The following is a 22,157-nucleotide window of genomic DNA, read 5'->3' as shown; positions in this document are numbered from 1 at the left end:
CAGAGACATGCTCCTCCCACAGAGACATGCTCCTCCCCCCACAGACATGCTCCTCCCACAGAGACATGCTCCTCCCACAGAGACATGCTCCTCCCCCCACAGACATGCTCCTCCCACAGAGACATGCTCCTCCTCCCACAGAGACATGCTCCTCCTCCCACAGAGACATGCTCCTCCCACAGAGACATGCTCCTCCTCCCACAGAGACATGCTCCTCCTCCCACAGAGACATGCTCCTCCCACAGAGACATGCTTCTCTTCCCACAGAGACATGCTCCTCCCACAGAGACATACTCCTCCTCCCACAGAGACATGCTCCTCCCACAGAGACATGCTCCTTCCCCCACAGAGACATGCTCCTCCCACAGAGACATGCTCCTCCCACAGAAACATGCTCCTCCCACAGAGACATGCTTCTCTTCCCACAGAGACATGCTCCTCCCACAGAGACATACTCCTCCTCCCACAGAGACATGCTCCTCCCACAGAGACATGCTCCTTCCCCCACAGAGACATGCTCCTCCCACAGAGACATGCTCCTCCCACAGAAACATGCTCCTCCCACAGAGACATGCTCCTCCCCCCACAGACATGCTCCTCCCACAGAGACATGTTCCTCCCACAGAGACATGCTCCTCCCACAGAGACATGCTCCTTCCCCCACAGAGACATGCTCCTCCCACAGAGACATGCTCCTCCCACAGAGACATGCTCCTCCCACAGAGACATGCTCCTCCCCCCACAGACATGCTCCTCCCACAGAGACATGCTCCTTCCCCCACAGAGACATGCTCCTCCCACAGAGACATGCTCCTCCCACAGAGACATGCTCCTCCCACAGAGACATGCTCCTCCTCCCACAGAGACATGCTCCACCCACAGAGACATGCTCCTCTTCCCACGGAGACATGCTCCTCCCACATATACATGTTCCTCCCACAGAGACATGCTCCTCCCCCCACAGAGACATGCTCCTCCCACAGAGACATGTTCCTCCCACAGAGACATGCTCCTCCCACAGAGACATGCTCCTCCTCCCACAGAGACATGCTCCTCCCACAGAGACATGCTCCTCCTCCCACAGAGACATGCTCCTCCTCCCACAGAGACACGCTCCTCCCACAGAGACATGCTCCTCCTCCCACAGAGACATGCTCCTCCCACAGAGACATGCTCCTCCTCCCACAGAGACATGCTCCTCCCCCCACAGACATGCTCCTCCCACAGAGACATGCTCCTCCCACAGAGACATGCTCCTCCTCCCACAGAGACATGTTCTTCCTCCCACAGAGACATGCTCCTCCCACAGAGACATGCTCCTCCTCCCACAGAGACATGTTCTTCCTCCCACAGAGACATGCTCCTCCCCCCACAGACATGCTCCTCCCACAGAGACATGCTCCTCCCACAGAGACATGCTCCTCCCACAGAGACATGTTCCTCCCAGAGACATGCCCCTCCCACCGAGACATGCTCCTCCTCCCACAGAGACATGCTCCTCCCACAGAGACATGCTCCTCCTCCCACAGAGACACGCTCCTCCCACAAAGACTTGCTCCTCCTCCCACAGAGACATGCTCCTCCCACAGAGACATGCTCCTCCCCCCACAGACATGCTCCTCCCACAGAGACATGTTCCTCCCACAGAGACATGCTCCTCCCACAGAGACATGTTCCTCCTCCCACAGAGACATGCTCCTCCTCCCACAGAGACATGCTCCTCCCCCCACAGACATGCTCCTCCCACAGAGACATGCTCCTCCCACAGAGACATGCTCCTCCCACAGAGACATGCTCCTCCCACAGAGACATGTTCCTCCCACAGAGACATGCTCCTCCTCCCACAGAGACATGCTCCTCCTCCCACAGAGACATGCTCCTCCCCCCACAGAGACATGCTCCTCCCACAGAGACATGCTCCTCCCACAGAGACATGCTCCTCTTCCCACAGAGACATGCTCCTCCCCCCACAGACATGCAACTCCCACAGAGACATGCTCCTCCCCCCACAGAGACATTCTCCTCCCCCCACAGACATGCTCCTCCCACAGAGACATGTTCCTCCCAGAGACATGCCCCTCCCACAGAGACATGCTCCTCCTCCCACAGAGATATGCTCCTCCCACAGAGACATGCTCCTCCTCCCACAGAGACACGCTCCTCCCACAGAGACATGCTCCTCCTCCCACAGAGACATGTTCCTCCCACAGAGACATGCTCCTCCCACAGAGACATGTTCCTCCTCCCACAGAGACATGCTCCTCCTCCCACAGAGACATGCTCCTCCCCCCACAGACATGCTCCTCCCACAGAGACATGTTCCTCCCACAGAGACATGCTCCTCCCACAGAGACATGTTCCTGCTCCCACAGAGACATGCTCCTCCCCCCACAGACATGCTCCTCCCACAGAGACATGCTCCTTCCACAGAGACATGCTCCTCCCACAGAGACATGTTCTTCCTCCCACAGAGACATGCTCCTCCCACAGAGACATGTTCCTCCCACAGAGACATGCTCCTCCCACAGAGACATGCTCCTCCCCCCACAGACATGCTCCTCCCACAGAGACATGCTCCTCCCACAGAGACATGCTCCTTCCCCCACAGAGACATGCTCCTCCCACAGAGACATCCTCCCCCCACAGACATGCTCCTCCCACAGAGACATGCTCCTCCCACAGAGACATGCTCCTCCCCCCACAGACATGCTCCTCCCACAGAGACATGCTCCTCCTCCCACAGAGACATGCTCCTCCTCCCACAGAGACATGCTCCTCCCACAGAGACATGCTCCTCCTCCCACAGAGACATGCTCCTCCCACAGAGACATGCTCCTTCCCCCACAGAGACATGCTCCTCCCACAGAGACATGCTCCTCCCACAGAGACATGTTCCTCCCACAGAGACATGCTCCTCCCACAGAGACATGCTCCTCCCACAGAGACATGCTCCTCCTCCCACAGAGACATGCTCCTCCCACAGAGACATGCTCCTCTTCCCACAGAGACATGCTCCTCCTCCCACGGAGACATGCTCCTCCCACAGAGACATGCTCCTCCCACAGAGACATGCTCCTCCTCCCACGGAGACATGCTCCTCCCACAGAGACATGCTCCTTCCCCCACAGAGACATGCTCCTCCCACAGAGACATGCTCCTCCCACAGAGACATGCTCCTCCTCCCACGGAGACATGCTCCTCCCACAGAGACATGCTCCTCCCACAGAGACATGCTCCTCCCACAGAGACATGCTCCTCCCCCCACAGACATGCTCCTCCCACAGAGACATGTTCCTCCCACAGAGACATGCTCCTCTTCCCACAGAGACATGCTCCTCCCACAGAGACATGTTCCTCCCACAGAGACATGCTCCTCCCACAGAGACATGCTCCTCCCACAGAGACATGTTCCTCCCACAGAGACATGCTCCTCCCACAGAGACATGCTCCTCCCCCCACAGACATGCTCCTCCCACAGAGACATGTTCCTCCCACAGAGACATGCTCCTCCCACAGAGACATGCTCCTCCCACAGAGACATGCTCCTCCCCCCACAGAGACATGCTCCTCCCACAGAGACATGTTCCTCCCACAGAGACATGCTCCTCCCACAGACATGCTCCTCCCACAGAGACATGCTCCTCCCACAGAGACATGCTCCTCCCACAGAGACATGCTCCTCCCACAGAGACATGCTCCTCCCACAGAGACATGCTCCTCCTCCCACAGACATGCTCCTCCCACAGAGACAAGCTCCTCCCACAGAGACATGCTCCTCCCCCCACAGAGACATGCTCCTCCCACAGAGACATGTTCCTCCTCCCACAGAGACATGCTCCTCCCACAGAGACATGCTCCTCCCACAGAGACATGCTCCTCCCACAGAGACATGTTCCTCCCACAGAGACATGCTCCTCCTCCCACAGAGACATGCTCCTCCCCCCACAGACATGCTCCTCCCACAGAGACATGTTCCTCCCACAGAGACATGCTCCTCCCACAGAGACATGCTCCTCCCACAGAGACATGCTCCTCTTCCCACAGAGACATGCTCCTCCTCCCACGGAGACATGCTCCTTCCCCCACAGAGACATGCTCCTCCCACAGAGACATGCTCCTCCCACAGAGACATGCTCCTCCCACAGAGACATGCTCCTCCCACAGAGACATGCTCCTCCTCCCACGGAGACATGCTCCTTCCCCCACAGAGACATGCTCCTCCCACAGAGACATGCTCCTCCCACAGAGACATGCTCCTCCCACAGAGACATGCTCCTCTTCCCACAGAGACATGCTCCTCCTCCCACAGACATGCTCCTCCCCCCACAGACATGCTCCTCCCACAGAGACATGTTCCTCCCACAGAGACATGCTCCTCCCACAGAGACATGCTCCTCCCACAGAGACATGCTCCTTCCCCCACAGAGACATGCTCCTCCCACAGAGACATGCTCTTCCCACAGAGACATGCTCCTTCCCCCACAGAGACATGCTCCTCCCACAGAGACATGCTCCTCCCACAGAGACATGCTCCTCCCACAGAGACATGCTCCTCCCACAGAGACATGCTCCTCCCACAGAGACATGTTCCTCCCCACACAGAGACATGCTCCTCCCACAGAGACATGCTCCTCCTCCCACAGAGACATGCTCCACCCACAGAGACATGCTCCTCCCACAGAGACATGCTCCTCCCCCCACAGACATGCTCCTCCCACAGAGACATGTTCCTCCCCCCACAGAGACATGCTCCTCCCACAGAGACATGCTCCTCCTCCCACAGAGACATGCTCCTCCCACAGAGACATGCTCCTTCCCCCACAGAGACATGCTCCTCCCACAGAGACATGCTCCTCCCACAGAGACATGCTCTTCCCACAGAGACATGCTCCTTCCCCCACAGAGACATGCTCCTCCCACAGAGACATGCTCCTCCCACAGAGACATGCTCCTCCCACAGAGACATGTTCCTCCCCCCACAGAGACATGCTCCTCCCACAGAGACATGCTCCTCCTCCCACAGAGACATGCTCCTCCCACAGAGACATGCTCCTCCTCCCACAGAGACATGCTCCTCCCACAGAGACATGCTCCTCCTCCCACAGAGACATGCTCCTCCTCCCACAGAGACATGCTCTCCCCCCACAGAGACATGCTCCTCCCACAGAGACATGCTCCTCCCACAGAGACATGCTCCTCCCCCCACAGAGACATGCTCCTCCCACAGAGACATGCTCCTCATCCCACAGAGACATGCTCCTCCCACAGAGACATGTTCCTCCCACAGAGACATGCTCCTCCCACAGAGACATGCTCCTCCCACAGAGACATGCTCCTCCCCCCACAGACATGCTCCTCCCACAGAGACATGTTCCTCCCACAGAGACATGCTCCTCCCACAGACATGCTCCTCCCACAGAGACATGTTCCTCCCACAGAGACATGTTCCTCCCACAGAGACATGCTCCTCCCACAGAGACATGCTCCTCCTCCCACAGAGACATGCTCCTCCCACAGAGACATGCTCCTCCCACAGAGACATGCTCCTCCCACAGAGACATGCTCCTCCTCCCACAGACATGCTCCTCCCACAGAGACAAGCTCCTCCCACAGAGACATGCTCCTCCCCCCACAGAGACATGCTCCTCCCACAGAGACATGCTCCTCCCCCCACAGAGACATGCTCCTCCCACAGAGACATGTTCCTCAAGCAGAGACATGCTCCTCTTCCCACAGAGACATGCTCCTCCTCCCACAGACATGCTCCTCCCCCCACAGAGACAAGCTCCTCCCACAGAGACATGCTCCTCCCCCCACAGAGACATGTTCCTCCCACAGAGACATGCTCCTCCTCCCACAGAGACATGCTCCTCCCCCCACAGACATGCTCCTCCCACAGAGACATGTTCCTCCCACAGAGACATGCTCCTCCCACAGAGACATGCTCCTCCCACAGAGACATGCTCCTCTTCCCACAGAGACATGCTCCTCCTCCCACAGACATGCTCCTCCCCCCACAGACATGCTCCTCCCACAGAGACATGTTCCTCCCACAGAGACATGCTCCTCCCACAGAGACATGCTCCTCCCACAGAGACATGCTCCTCCCACAGAGACATGCTCCTTCCCCCACAGAGACATGCTCCTCCCACAGAGACATGCTCCTCCTCCCACAGAGACATGCTCCTTCCCCCACAGAGACATGCTCCTCCCACAGAGACATGCTCCTCCCACAAAGACATGCTCCTTCCCCCAGAGAGACATGCTCCTCCCACAGAGACATGCTCCTCCCACAGAGACATGCTCCTCCTCCCACAGAGACATGCTCCACCCACAGACATGCTCCTCCTCCCACAGAGACATGCTCCTTCCCCCACAGAGACATGCTCCTCCCACAGAGACATGCTCCTCCCACAGAGACATGCTCCTCCCACAGAGACATGCTCCTCCCACAGAGACATGTTCCTCCTCCCACAGAGACATGCTCCTCCCACAGAGACATGTTCCTCCCACAGAGACATGCTCCTCCCACAGAGACATGTTCCTCCTCCCACAGAGACATGCTCCTCCCACAGAGACATGCTCCTCCTCCCACAGACATGCTCCTCCCACAGAGACATGTTCCTCCCACAGAGACATGCTCCTCCCACAGAGACATGCTCCTCCCACAGAGACATGCTCCTCCCACAGAGACATGCTCCTCCCCCCACAGACATGCTCCTCCCACAGAGACACGCTCCTCCCACAGAGACATGCTCCTCCCACTGAGACACGCTCCTCCCACAGAGACATGCTCCTCCCCCCACAGACATGCTCCTCCCACAGACATGCTCCTCCCACAGAGACATGCTCCTCCCACAGAGACATGCTCCTCCCACAGAGACATGCTCCTCCCCCCACAGACATGCTCCTCCCACAGAGACATGCTCCTCCTCCCACAGAGACATGCTCCTCCCACAGAGATGTTTTTTTGTGACATTTTATTCCTCTTCCTGTATAATTGTTTTATTATCTGTATGTTTATCTTTACTTTATACTTGTCTTTGAATTGACTTCATAAAGAAAAAAAGGACTCAAAGAAACCAAAGAAAAGCACTTTATTAAAGCAAAAATATCCCAGACTTAAAAAAACACACGTCCTTTTCTCTGATATTTTCTCACATATTGCATCATCTCAAAGGCCACTCCCACAATGCCCCTCCCACAAGAACAACAAAAACAATAATAATAATAAAATTGATCAAAGTCACGTGATTATCCCGCAGCTTCTGATTGGACGAGACAAATCCCTTTGACATTTATATAAACTCTCATTTCTGTACAAATGTAAACACAAACAAGGTGCCGAGCCACGCCCACAAACAACAGGACCACGCCCCACAGTCACATGACACAGGAGGTAAACAAGAACAAAAGAGCGAGCGATTTCCACCAACTGAGGGTTATTTTAGTGTTCGGCGTCAAACCTTTATTTCTATGGAATATTTGGACATTTTGAATAATTTTTAACCAAAACTGAAGCTTCTAGAGAGAATATTTATGATTAAAGTTTAAAATGGATAAACCAAGTCACGATAAGTGGATAAATGCAGCTCCAACTTATCGTTGTTTTATGTGGATAGAACCAGAGACATGAACCATAAACCAGGTGGAACATGGGCTTTCACCATCACACCGTGAGTTCCAGCAGAATTTAACATCGTTTGTCATCGCCCGCCCTGACATCGACCAATCAGGTTTGTTCTACGGCATCATGTGACCACCACAGACGGAGGAGAACCACAAGAGTCCATCGAAAATGGATTTATTTTCAAATGTTTCGGGGTAAAAAAGTAAATAATGACTAGAATCTGTCACAAAAACTGAAATGATCCACATACGGAGCGGATTCCGATGCGTTTGAACGGTTTTCCAGATGTAAAAGGTGCTTTTCAGATCCTAAAGTCCTGGAGGAATAATCTGTGATGTTTCAGGTGTAAAGAGTCCTGCCCGGGACTCTACACGTCATCACAGAAGAGACGCTGTCGCTGCCGGATCGGACTCCTCTGGGAACCGGCGGCCATTTTGTGACTTCCAACGATCACAAAAAAGGCCCAGGACTTTTGTGTAATTTTATGAAACATTTACTGAAAATAAATAATTCATGAGATTCAAGTTTTTATGCATTTATTAGCAAAAGTTGAACTTATCTTGCATTGTTTTTGTGTTTTTGCTGTTTCCCCGCGTTACCGGCCCAGTCTGGACCTGGTTTAGGGATTACTCTTAAGAACTCTTTTCTATTGCCCGTGTCTGTACACGCTTGAATTCAATATAATTATATGTATTATATTATTCTATGATTGTTCTTGTGGTTCTCAGTTCTGATGATGTGGGCCGTGGTTATAGAGTTAGTGCTGGTGCCGGCGTGTAGTGTTAGTACTTCTCTTGCTCCACGTCGCCCTCTGTCTGTGGATCATCACATTAAAGTTCTGTTTAGTTACTTTCTTCTTCTCGTCTCTTTGGGCAGATTCAATATTGCATATTGTAGTGTTTAGGATCTCAGCTCTCGTCCTGCTCGTCTCTGTCGTTCGGACTGTGGCCCCGCGGGCCCCGCGGGCCCCGCGGGCCCCCGCGGGCCCTCGGACCACACAGGGTTGTTAGTTGGGGTCTACGTGTGGTCCGGCTCGTCTCGCGGCCTCTGGCGGTAGATGGGGGCGTTGATGCTGTGGAAGGCGGGCACCCATCTGTTGTCGTGCAGCCCGACGTTGCAGCCTGGGGCGTCTCTGCGGTCGCCGTGGCAGCACATCCAGTAGCCGGGGCCGTAGGGCATGGCCTGGCAGAAGGGTTTGTGGTGCCAGCGGCAGAGCGACACGTCGCCGCGCTGGTGCCGGCGCTTACACTGTTTACAGGGGTCATCGCGGTAACGGGGGTCACACACCCAGAGCGCGTCACGCGGCCGCGGGTCGTACGTGTCGATGACCAGCCGCAGGTAGTGGCAGGTGCATTTGAGGGCCGCCAGGGCGCGTGTCGGCAGGAGCAGCAGGATCTGCAGCAGCAGGTGATGCGGCAGGAGCGACAGGTACGACAAGCTCGAGCGGGGCTCCAGCAAATTCTGCACACGCCGCCGCATCAGCAGGAAGTCTTCTGAAGCGCCGCCGTAACGCCCTGCCCCCTCAACAGAGCACAGGCTGAAGGCTCGAGCCGCTTTTCTGCGCCGCCGCCGCTCAGACCCCACGTCTGAGCAGGAACGCAACAGCACGACTTCAGAGGACGAGCGGGGCACGACTTCAGAGGACGAGCGGGGCACGACTTCAGAGGACGAGCGGGGCACGACTTCAGAGGACGAGCGGGGCACGACTTCAGAGGACGAGCGGGGCACGACTTCAGAGGACGAGCGGGGCACGACTTCAGAGGACGAGCGGGGCACGACTTCAGAGGACGAGCGCGGCGTGATGTCAGAGGACGAGCGCGGCGTGATGTCAGAGGACGAGGACGAGCGCGGCGTGATGTCAGAGGACGAGGACGAGCGCGGCGTGATGTCAGAGGACGAGCGCGGCGTGATGTCAGAGGACGAGGACGAGCGTGGCGTGATGTCAGAGGACGAGGACGAGCGTGGCGTGATGTCAGAGGACGAGGACGAGCGCGGCGTGATGTCAGAGGACGAGGACGAGCGCGGCGTGATGTCAGAGGACGAGGACGAGCGTGGCGTGATGTCAGAGGACGAGCGCGGCGTGATGTCAGAGGACGAGGACGAGCGTGGCGTGATGTCAGAGGACGAGGACGAGCGTGGCGTGATGTCAGAGGACGAGCGCGGCGTGATGTCAGAGGACGAGGACGAGCGTGGCGTGATGTCAGAGGACGAGGACGAGCGTGGCGTGATGTCAGAGGACGAGGACGAGCGCGGCGTGATGTCAGAGGACGAGGACGAGCGCGGCGTGATGTCAGAGGACGAGGACGAGCGCGGCGTGATGTCAGAGGACGAGGACGAGCGCGGCGTGATGTCAGAGGGACAAGCTTCTGAATGGTTTGAGGGAGGGGCTGTGAAGCACTTCCTCTGCTCTGATTGGCTGGTGTTGAAGGCGGAGTCTGAATTCAGCGTTTGTAATCTGATTCCGTTTTGAGAGTTTGACCAATCGGAGACCATCACAGGGCAGGACTTTCTTTTCTCTGATTGGGCGATACGATTGAGCCTTCTGCGATGTGATCGGCTCTCGAGCGGCAGCAGCTCAATCCTGGTCTCTGATTGGCTGCCGAGCTCTGAGGCGGTGACCGAACAGGACTTCCTCTTCTCTGACTGGCTTAAAGAAGAGCTGCTGTTCTGTGATTGGACGCTGCTGGGTTTGCTCGGGTCTGATTGGATGACTAAAGAGCAGCGTGACAGATTAGAGTCCGACTTCGCTTTCCTCTTGGACTGCAGCGTTCTGATTGGACAGGAGTCAAAGGAGGAACTTTCAGATTGGTCCGAGCACCGGGTCCTCGTTTGTGATTGGGCGGTGAGATCCTGCGACAGAAGCGCCAACGCATCAGAGGTAGAGCTGCTGTGATGACGCTCCGCTTTCCTCTGCTCTGATTGGATGCAGGGCTTAGGGGGAGGAGTTAGGAAGAGTAAACCAGGCATTGGCTCCTCATGTGTCACGGATTCAGAGGATTTTTTCGTTTCAAACTCCGATGGATTCGACTTCACTGCGTCAGCTTTGGGATCGGAGGTGTTTTTGTCACAAAACTCCGCCTCCGCTTTGATAACGTGGGCGGAGCAAACCTCACGAGTCCTCGGCGTTTCTGCGTTTGCGTTTATCTCCAAAATGTCCGCCGTCGATTTCTGCCTTTCTTTATTGTCACATTTTTGCGTCGTTTTCGGTTTGACCTCTGAACTTTTGTCCGATTTACAAAACTGGGCAAGTTCAGCGTGAGAGGAAGGGGGCGGGGATTCAGGTTTACCTCGTCCAATGGCGTCGCTGCGTTGGGACAAAGTAGGCGTGGGTTTTGTTGGCGTCTTAATAACTACCTGAGTAGAAAAACAGGGAGTAACTTTGACTTTTACGTTCGATTTACACAAGCTAATGGACGCCTTCCTCGTTTCTGCGGTCGAGGAGGGAGTGGGCGTGGCTTTGAGTGGCTTGGATGCGCTGATTGGCAGAAAGTTGGCAAAGGGGGAGTGGTTTTGCTCTGCTAAGAGAACGCGTCCAACAGTTCTGCGTTCCGTTTGAGTCCTTCGCCGCAGACACTGCGACTCGAGCTTAGCGACCATGTCTGACACGCTCACGCTCTCCGGCTCCTCCCCCTGCTGCGCTGCGATAGGCCGCTCCACAGAGGGGGGGGCTGGGTGTGGGTCAGCGGCGGTGGAAGGAGGGGGCGGGGCTCGGGATAGCGTGATAGAGGCGGAGCTACGTAGTTTAGCGTGTGGCGAGCAGGTGATGACGTGCTGCTCCAGAAACGCCACCATCTCCACCACGGACAGTTTGGAGTCGTCGTCCGAAGTGGCCACAGGGGGCGTCGTGGGGGGGTCCGTTGTGGATGGGGGCACCGGGGGGGCCACACAGGGGTCCACAGGGGGGGCCAGGACGGCGGGCTGCAGGCTCAGAGTGACCACAGCCTCGGGCAGCGCCGGTTGGATTTGGCTGGTTCTTCTGCAATGTTTAGCAGTGACATCATAGCCGCCTTTGGCCTGTGGAGCAGAGAGGTCAGAGGTCAGAGTGTGTCAGATGCCCTCCCAGCCCCATCATGAAGAGTGGCCACTGCAGCTGCCATGGCAACAGAACCATGCTGTTGCCATGGCTCACTCAGTGGCGAGAGAGCGAGAGGTCATAGCCACTACCTTCCCGGGTCACAGCCCCTCCCCCCCGGGTCACAGCCCCTCCCCCCGGGTCACAGCCCCTCCCCCCCGGGTCACAGCCCCTCCCCCCCGGGTCACAGCCCCTCCCCCTGCTCTCCGTACCTTGCGCTCGCTGTCGTGGGCGAACAGGGCGATCTTCTCCCTGACGTGTCCAGGTTTGATGACCGTCCACACGTCCAGCGCTTCGTCCTCGGTGAACACGGCGTTCTCTTTGGCCCTCGCCGCTGCCCCGACCACAGCAGGACCACAGCACCGTAACGTGTTGGTCGACAGCGCCGCCAACGGGACGCGCTGGCTCGGGCACCGCCTCAGCAGCGCCCCCCGATGGTGAGCCAGGTCCAGGCGCAGCTCCGAGCGCAACAGCTTCGGACACGACTTCACATGCATCTGCAACACACAAGACCCGCTCAGACCCGCTCAGACCCGGCTCAGCTGTAGGTCAGCTGCACATTCTTTCTGCAGCAGCTAGTGACATAGACCCCCCCCCCACACACACACACACACACACACTAAAGCGACGTACAGACACCGCGGCCTAATCGCGCCCGACGCAGAATTTGAGCACGTGTACATTTAAAAAGGTTTATAAACTGGACGCGCGCTATCGACGCCCCGGCCACTGTACACGGAGGGCTCGAGCTCTCTGCGCACATGCGCAGAGAGCTCTACTGTGCATGTGTCTGCGCACGTGCGCAGTAGAGCTGTCTGCGCACATGTAGAGGTGTTGTCGCATGAGCAGTGGAGTTGTTGTCGTGGCCTTTCATTGTGTGAAATGGCGGATATGGAGAGTGTTGTTGTTGTTGTTGTTGCTTTGTTTGTGTCTCTGTTCCACCGTGAACACATGGTACAGCTCCTTTCTCCCACAAACAGCCACAATCAGTCGTTTGTCTGCCATTGTTGACGAGCCAGGAAAAAGTGGCGCTTCTTGGGGAATTCCACGGGGAAAACCGGAAATACATACGAACGTCAGCTGCGGCTGCTACGCTTCAGCTGCAGAGACCTGAACATATCTGAACACGTCGCGTGTCGCATCGGCCGCATCGGCCGCCTCAAACGCGCTCAAAGCACCAATCGCGCTGCGGATAACACTCGACGCGCTCGAGGCGCGTTTACACAGACTGTGATGTAAAGTGGAAGCTCCTTCACCTCCGGAGCTCTGATGCTGATTGGCTGCAGTTCAGGCTGGTCCCATTAGATTGGCCGCTTCACATTTCTGACATTAATGTAGACTCCGCCCACACAGGTGAAAAACTCTCCTCAGGCTCCTCCCACTAATGGCTCCTGCAAAATAATAACATGAAAACAGTGATTTAGAGACTTCCAGTTATGGATAAATACAAGCCTTGAAATAATTATTTTTACGTCCCTGTCAACATGACAGGGACCGATCATTTGGCACCTGTCATGGCTCATTCTGAATCGGTCACAAGGAAAGGCATAATTAATGAAAAATGAACATAATTAATGAAAAATTAACTTTTATTAACATGTCTCTATCATTTACAGGCTGAGAAATAGATTTTCAAAGTCAGGGGCCAGGGGGGCCCCCTACCTAAAAAAGTTAGGGGCCCCCCAGCAATTTCAGGGGTCCACAAGCGCGCGGCATCATAAGAACAAGATAAATGTGTTTTAAAGCTGGTTATTAGCATGTGACACAATTTAAAGTACTTTTCTGTTATTTGATATGAAGAGCACAAATAGGATCATGATCTTTAAAACTGTTTCATTTAATATAATCATGTTTATTAGATATAAAATAAATACTGTTTACAGCATCTGACACAAGGAGGTGGAATATATGAAATCACAGCCTACAAAACAAACTACTAACACATATACACATATACATATATACATATACATATATACACATATACACATACACATATACACATATACACATATACACATATACACATATACACATATACACATATACACATATACACATATACACATATACACATATACATATATACATATATACACATATACACATATACACATATACACATATACATATATACATATATACACATATACACATATACACATATACACATATACACATATACACATATACACATATACATATATACACATATACACATATACACATATACACATATACACATATACACATATACATATATACATATATACACATATACACATATACACATATACACATATACACATATACACATATACACATATACACATATACACATATACACATATACACATATACATATATACATATATACATATATACATATATACACATATACACATATACACATATACACATATACACATATACACATATACACATATACATATATACATATATACATATATACATATATACATATATACATTGCCCCGATGCTAACAACTCCAAAGGGGCGGGGCCCTTGGGGCCCTTGGATACTTCCACATTGACATTGTCCCTAATGTGCAAAATTACAGCTTTTGTTGCAAACAACTTTAAAAAGACTGAATTGTGAACTGAGGAGATTGACGCTCGCCGACCTCGATATCACTTGTGGCGCAAAATTAGAGCGAGCATTTCCGAGTACAACCGAACGCAGCAGCCAATCAGATGCCCGCTTTCATCGACATCAGATCACGGACACCGCTCGGCCAATGAGAAGCGAGAAGACTGTGAAGCGGCATGTCTGTCAAAACCAAACTTAGCGATGTTAATGCGCGCGCACATGTGCCCCGCTGCTTCCTCCACTGTAGAACTACAGCAGTAATGGTGGTCTGTAGAACTACAGCAGTAATGGTGGTCTGTAGAACTACAGCAGTAATGGTGGTCTGTAGAACTACAGCAGTAATGGTGGTCTGTAGAACTACAGCAGTAATGGTGGTCTGTAGAACTACAGCAGTAATGGTGGTCTGTAGAACTACAGCAGTAATGGTGGTCTGTAGAACTACAGCAGTAATGGTGGTCTGTAGAAGTACAGCAGTAATGGTGGTCTGTAGCACAGCGCGCCCGAGTCCGTGCAGAGGAATCACTTTGGACATGTTCACCGCTGTTTTTGTCTATTACAAATATAGATTACGGCGAAAAATTTGCGTCTGTCATTGTGTCCGGAGCCTTGATTTTGGAGTCGGTCAAAACTGATTTTTGTGCCGGTCATTGACCGTGTCCGGCCCGTTATTTCCAGGCTTGAACACACACATACATATTTGAATCAATATTTTGGTTGCCATTATAGTTGTTGTTTAATGTTGCACCACAGACAAAAGTTTCTAGATCGTGAATACGTACGGCAAGGCTAGCGTTAGCCTAGCCCAAAGGAAACCTCAAATCCAGAGTGTGCTGCTCAATGGTCTTATACTGAGAGTCATGTGGTGCCTCAGGTTCCTGTACAGGTCTTATACTGAGAGTCATGTGGTGCCGGAGGTTCCTGTACAGTTCTTATACTGAGAGTAATGTGGTGCCGGGGGTTCCTGTACAGGTCTTATACTGAGAGTCATGTGGTGCCGGTGGTTCCTGTACAGGTCTTATACTGAGAGTCATGTGGTGCCGGAGGTTCCTGTACAGTTCTTATACTGAGAGTCATGTGGTGCCGGGGGTTCCTGTACAGGTCTTATACTGAGAGTCATGTGGTGCCGGGGTTCCTGTACAGGTCTTATACTGAGAGTCATGTGGTGCCTGAGGTTCCTGTACAGGTCTTATACTGAGAGTCATGTGGTGCCGGAGGTTCCTGTACAGTTCTTATACTGAGAGTCATGTGGTGCCTCAGGTTCCTGTACAGGTCTTATACTGAGAGTCATGTGGTGCCGGGGGTTCCTGTACAGGTCTTATACTGAGAGTCATGTGGTGCCAGGGGTTCCTGTACAGGTCTTATACTGAGAGTCATGTGGTGCCGGGGGTTCCTGTACAGGTCTTATACTGAGAGTCATGTGGTGCCGGGGTTCCTGTACAGGTCTTATACTGAGAGTCATGTGGTGCCTGAGGTTCCTGTACAGGTCTTATACTGAGAGTCATGTGGTGCCTCAGGTTCCTGTACAGGTCTTATACTGAGAGTCATGTGGTGCCTCAGGTTCCTGTACAGGTCTTATACTGAGAGTCATGTGGTGCCGGGGGTTCCTGTACAGGTCTTATACTGAGAGTCATGTGGTGCCAGGGGTTCCTGTACAGGTCTTATACTGAGAGTCATGTGGTGCCGGGGGTTCCTGTACAGGTCTTATACTGAGAGTCATGTGGTGCCAGGGGTTCCTGTACAGGTCTTATACTGAGAGTCATGTGGTGCCGGGGGTTCCTGTACAGTTCTTATACTGAGAGTCATGTGGTGCCTGGGGTTCCTGTACAGGTCTTTTACTGAGAGTCATGTGGTGCCTGTAGTTCCTGTACAGGTCTTATACTGAGAGTCATGTGGTGCCGGGGGTTCCTGTACAGGTCTTATACTGAGAGTAATGTGGTGCCGGGGTTCCTGTACAGGTCTTATACTGAGAGTCATGTGGTGCCGGGGGTTCCTGTACAGGTCTTATACTGAGAGTCATGTGGTGCCGGGGGTTCCTGTACAGGTCTTATACTGAGAGTCATGTGGTGCCTGAGGTTCCTGTACAGGTCTTATACTGAGAGTCATGTGGTGCCTGAGGTTCCTGTACAGGTCTTATACTGAGAGTCATGTGGTGCCTGAGGTTCCTGTACAGGTCTTATACTGAGAGTCATGTGGTGCCGGGGGTTCCTGTACAGGTCTTATACTGAGAGTCATGTGGTGCCGGGGGTTCCTGTACAGGTCTTATACTGAGAGTCATGTGGTGCCGGGGTTCCTGTACAGGTCTTATACTGAGAGTCATGTGGTGCCGGGGGTTCCTGTACAGGTCTTATACTGAGAGTCATGTGGTGCCAGGGGTTCCTGTACAGGTCTTATACTGAGAGTCATGTGGTGCCGGGGGTTCCTGTACAGGTCTTATACTGAGAGTAATGTGGTGCCTGTAGTTCCTGTACAGGTCTTATACTGAGAGTCATGTGGTGCCTGAGGTTCCTGTACAGGTCTTATACTGAGAGTCATGTGGTGCCTGAGGTTCCTGTACAGGTCTTATACTGAGAGTCATGTGGTGCCGGGGGTTCCTGTACAGGTCTTATACTGAGAGTCATGTGGTGCCGGTGGTTCCTGTACAGGTCTAATACTGAGAGTCATGTGGTGCCAGGGGTTCCTGTGCAGGTCTTATACTGAGAGTCATGTGGTGCCGGTGGTTCCTGTACAGGTCTTATACTGAGAGTCATGTGGTGCCGGTGGTTCCTGTACAGGTCTTATACTGAGAGTCATGTGGTGCCGGGGGTTCCTGTACAGGTCTTATACTGAGAGTCATGTGGTGCCTGAGGTTCCTGTACAGGTCTTATACTGAGAGTCATGTGGTGCCGGGGGTTCCTGTACAGGTCTTATACTGAGAGTCATGTGGTGCCGGTGGTTCCTGTACAGGTCTAATACTGAGAGTCATGTGGTGCCAGGGGTTCCTGTGCAGGTCTTATACTGAGAGTCATGTGGTGCCGGTGGTTCCTGTACAGGTCTTATACTGAGAGTCATGTGGTGCCGGTGGTTCCTGTACAGGTCTTATACTGAGAGTCATGTGGTGCCGGGGGTTCCTGTACAGGTCTTATACTGAGAGTCATGTGGTGCCTGAGGTTCCTGTACAGGTCTTATACTGAGAGTCATGTGGTGCCTGAGGTTCCTGTACAGGTCTTATACTGAGAGTCATGTGGTGCCTGAGGTTCCTGTACAGGTCTTATACTGAGAGTCATGTGGTGCCTGAGGTTCCTGTACAGGTCTTATACTGAGAGTCATGTGGTGCCGGGGGTTCCTGTACAGGTCTTATACTGAGAGTCATGTGGTGCCAGGGGTTCCTGTACAGGTCTTATACTGAGAGTCATGTGGTGCCGGGGGTTCCTGTACAGGTCTTATACTGAGAGTCATGTGGTGCCTGTAGTTCCTGTACAGGTCTTATACTGAGAGTCATGTGGTGCCGGGGGTTCCTGTACAGGTCTTATACTGAGAGTCATGTGGTGCCTGAGGTTCCTGTACAGGTCTTATACTGAGAGTCATGTGGTGCCTGAGGTTCCTGTACAGGTCTTATACTGAGAGTCATGTGGTGCCGGGGGTTCCTGTACAGGTCTTATACTGAGAGTCAAGTGGTGCCGGGGGTTCCTGTACAGGTCTTATACTGAGAGTAATGTGGTGCCTGTAGTTCCTGTACAGGTCTAATACTGAGAGTCATGTGGTGCCTGGGGTTCCTGTACAGGTCTTATACTGAGAGTAATGTGGTGCCGGGGGTTCCTGTACAGGTCTTATACTGAGAGTCATGTGGTGCCGGGGGTTCCTGTACAGGTCTTATACTGAGAGTCATGTGGTGCCGGGGGTTCCTGTACAGTTCTTACTGCAGATGACAGACGCTTGAGTCATGAGGAGGAAGTGAAGAATCCCTGGGTCAAATCTGTTCTTACGACATGGAAGGAGCTGATCAGAACAAACTAAACACAGATGTTACAAACTTAAACTGGTAAAACTTTATGACCAAAGGTTTTGTACAAATAGAACTGAGCTGAGACTCAAGGTCTGGAGGACAAAAGGTCAAAGGTTTTTTTTAAACCAAGACTAAACCAGGTCTAAACCAGGTCTAAACCAGGTCTAAACCAGGCCTAAACCAGGACTAAACCAGGCCTAAACCAGGACTAAACCAGGCCTAAACCAGGACTAAACCAGGCCTAAACCAGGCCTAAACCAGGACTAAACCAGGACTAAACCAGGACTAAACCAGGACTAAACCAGGTCTAAACCAGGTCTAAACCAGGTCTAAACCAGGACTAAACCAGGCCTAAACCAGGACTAAACCAGGCCTAAACCAGGACTAAACCAGGCCTAAACCAGGACTAAACCAGGACTAAACCAGGACTAAACCAGGTCTAAACCAGGTCTCAACCAGGACTAAACTAAGGCTAATTTAAATTAAATCTGTTTGAACCAATCAACACAAAACAGATTAAATCAGGAAGTGATTCCAGGGCTTTGAACGACAGGGTCCTGACAGGGTCCTGACAGGGTCCTGACAGGGTCTGGACCAGGACTAAAGGATAATGTAATAAACAGTGTTTCTGAGCCTCTTCAGAGCTCGACAGAAAAGTCTTATTTATTCTATTATTACTTAAGCCTCATTTCATATAGTTTGTTGTTGTTGTTGTTGTTGTTGTTGAAGAAGAATTCGTGGATTTTGTTCACTGACAAAGACAATAAACCTTTTTCTGATCCTGGCGAAGCCTCTGAAGCCTCTGAAGCTCCTGAAGCCTCTGAAGCCTCTGAAGCTCCTGAAGCCTCTGAAGCTCCTGAAGCCTCTGAAGCCTCTGAAGCCTCTGAAGCTCCTGAAGCCTCTGAAGCTCCTGAAGCCTCTGAAGCCCCTGAAGCCTCTGAAGCCTCTGAAGCTCCTGAAGCTCCTGAAGCCTCTGAAGCCTCTGAAGCTCCTGAAGCCTCTGAAGCTCCTGAAGCCTCTGAAGCCTCTGAAGCCTCTGAAGCTCCTGAAGCTCCTGAAGCTCCTGAAGCCTCTGAAGCTCCTGAAGCCTCTGAAGCCTCTGAAGCTCCTGAAGCTCCTGAAGCTCCTGAAGCCTCTGAAGCTCCTGAAGCCTCTGAAGCTCCTGAAGCCTCTGAAGCTCCTGAAGCCTCTGAAGCTCCTGAAGCCTCTGAAGCTCCTGAAGCTCCTGAAGCCTCTGAAGCTCCTGAAGCCTCTGAAGCTCCTGAAGCTCCTGAAGCCTCTGAAGCTCCTGAAGCTCCTGAAGCTCCTGAAGCCTCTGAAGCCTCTGAAGCCTCTGAAGCTCCTGAAGCCTCTGAAGCCTCTGAAGCTCCTGAAGCTCCTGAAGCTCCTGAAGCCTCTGAAGCCTCTGAAGCCTCTGAAGCTCCTGAAGCTCCTGAAGCCTCTGAAGCCTCTGAAGCTCCTGAAGCTCCTGAAGCCTCTGAAGCTCCTGAAGCCTCTGAAGCCTCTGAAGCTCCTGAAGCCTCTGAAGCCTCTGAAGCCTCTGAAGCTCCTGAAGCCTCTGAAGCTCCTGAAGCTCCTGAAGCCTCTGAAGCCTCTGAAGCCTCTGAAGCCCCTGAAGCCTCTGAAGCCTCTGAAGCTCCTGAAGCCTCTGAAGCCTCTGAAGCTCCTGAAGCTCCTGAAGCCTCTGAAGCCTCTGAAGCTCCTGAAGCCTCTGAAGCCTCTGAAGCTCCTGAAGCCTCTGAAGCCTCTGAAGCTCCTGAAGCTCCTGAAGCCTCTGAAGCTCCTGAAGCCTCTGAAGCCTCTGAAGCCCCTGAAGCTCCTGAAGCTCCTGAAGCCTCTGAAGCCTCTGAAGCTCCTGAAGCCTCTGAAGCTCCTGAAGCCTCTGAAGCTCCTGAAGCTCCTGAAGCCTCTGAAGCCTCTGAAGCCTCTGAAGCTCCTGAAGCTCCTGAAGCCTCTGAAGCTCCTGAAGCTCCTGAAGCCTCTGAAGCTCCTGAAGCTCCTGAAGCTCCTGAAGCCTCTGAAGCTCCTGAAGCCTCTGAAGCTCCTGAAGCCTCTGAAGCTCCTGAAGCCTCTGAAGCCCCTGAAGCTCCTGAAGCTCCTGAAGCCTCTGAAGCTCCTGAAGCCTCTGAAGCTCCTGAAGCCTCTGAAGCCTCTGAAGCCTCTGAAGCCTCTGAAGCCCCTGAAGCTCCTGAAGCTCCTGAAGCCTCTGAAGCCTCTGAAGCTCCTGAAGCCTCTGAAGCTCCTGAAGCTCCTGAAGCCTCTGAAGCCTCTGAAGCCTCTGAAGCCTCTGAAGCTCCTGAAGCCTCTGAAGCTCCTGAAGCTCCTGAAGCCTCTGAAGCTCCTGAATCCTCTGAAGCCTCTGAAGCTCCTGAAGCCTCTGAAGCCTCTGAAGCCTCTGAAGCCTCTGAAGCCTCTGAAGCTCCTGAAGCCTCTGAAGCCTCTGAAGCCTCTGAAGCCTCTGAAGCCTCTGAAGCTCCTGAAGCCTCTGAAGCTCATGCTAACCCTTTGCTAACCTCAGGCTCTGACTCCGCGGCCGCAGCTGCACAAAACCCCGCAGACAGCTGTCCTTCCCGGGCCTGGACCGACCCAACACCTCCGGGCTCCGCGTCACCCCGCGTTTCACCCGAACACCCGCAAAACACGCAGAACACGCAGAACACGCAAACTCACTTCTGCCAAAGTCTAAAGTTTGCCAGGCCTTTGGAGTCGCCGTAAACACGGACATTTCGCACGATTCCAGCTCCAAATGGAACTTTAGCACGCGCCAACCCGGAAATACAACAACAATAATCCGTGACAAAAGCGTTAACGCTAAAGTCGCGCTGTATTTGGTGTTTTTAACGCGGTTGTTGGAGTTTAAAGTCGCAGACGCAGCGCAGGCCCAGGTCAAACTCACTTGAACCAGGAAATCCTCCGCGGAGCTCGTCGTTTTCCCGGTAACACGGACCAAAGCCTCCGGTCCCGGTTCCGCTGGAGCTCCCGCAGCGATGCTCGGTCCCGTATCCGTCTTTTGGGGACTGTTTTGGGGGTAAAAGAGGCCGGAACGCACCGGAGCTCCGCGGATCAGCCGCGGCGCGTCGCTCCGAGGAAAGAAACAAGTGACGCACGTCCAGCTGTGAGCGTGATGACGTCAGCGCGCACGCATAGCACGTACAGGAAACAACTATACAATGTACTTTATATATTATATATACAATGTACTTTATATATTATATATACAATGTACTTTATATATTATATATACAATGTACTTTATATATTATATATACAATGTACTTTATATATTATATATACAATGTACTTTATATTGTATATACAATGTACTTTATATATTATATATACAATGTACTTTATATATTATATATACAATGTACTTTATATTGTATATACAATGTACTTTATATTATATATACAATGTACTTTATATATTATATATACAATGTACTTTATATTATATATACAATGTACTTTATATATTATATATACAATGTACTTTATATATTATATATACAATGTACTTTATATTGTATATACAATGTACTTTATATTATATATACAATGTACTTTATATATTATATATACAATGTACTTTATATTGTATATACAATGTACTTTATATTATATATACAATGTACTTTATATATTATATATACAATGTACTTTATATTATATATACAATGTACTTTATATTATATATACAATGTACTTTATATATTATATATACAATGTACTTTATATTATATATACAATGTACTTTATATTATATATACAATGTACTTTATATTATATATACAATGTACTTTATATATTATATATACAATGTACTTAATATTAAGAGAATATTACACTTTCACACTCACCC

General features: G+C 52.0%; 1 protein-coding gene across 2 annotated transcripts; it reads right to left on the bottom strand.

Annotated features, from left to right (window-relative positions):
* Positions 1-7,080: 7,080 nt before the first annotated feature.
* fbxo34 (F-box protein 34) lies at positions 7,081-21,397 on the bottom strand. Of its 2 annotated transcripts, none has more exons than XM_072464260.1 (4): positions 21,188-21,397; positions 12,959-13,083; positions 11,915-12,199; positions 7,081-11,644 (listed from the first exon to the last, which is right to left on the bottom strand). In XM_072464260.1, the coding sequence occupies exons 3-4, from the start codon at positions 12,197-12,199 to the stop codon at positions 8,648-8,650; spliced, it is 3,282 nt and encodes a 1,093-aa protein (XP_072320361.1). In that variant the 5' UTR covers positions 12,959-13,083; positions 21,188-21,397; the 3' UTR covers positions 7,081-8,647. The 2 variants fall into 2 exon arrangements, with proteins under 2 accessions (XP_072320361.1, XP_072320362.1); XM_072464261.1 differs by having other exon boundaries at positions 12,959-13,093; positions 21,192-21,397.
* Positions 21,398-22,157: the final 760 nt, after the last annotated feature.

The sequence above is a fragment of the Eucyclogobius newberryi genome, unplaced genomic scaffold, assembly GCF_026437365.1.
Source record: "Eucyclogobius newberryi isolate DKJ021-1_F unplaced genomic scaffold, fEucNew1.0.hap1 SCAF_42, whole genome shotgun sequence".
NCBI classification, from domain to species: Eukaryota; Metazoa; Chordata; class Actinopteri; order Gobiiformes; family Gobiidae; genus Eucyclogobius; species Eucyclogobius newberryi.
Note: the sequence above shows the minus strand (reverse complement) of the source record. Positions and strands in the feature narration are given on the sequence as shown.

Bases quoted from the DNA above. Each gene is read 5' to 3' on its own strand.
- fbxo34 (XM_072464260.1), bottom strand. From the start codon at position 12,199: ATGCATGTGAAGTCGTGTCCGAAGCTGTTGCGCTCGGAGCTGCGCCTG. The intron at 11,645-11,914 runs GTACGGAGAGCA...TCTGCTCCACAG, and splicing joins CCCACGACAGCGAGCGCAAG to GCCAAAGGCGGCTATGATGT.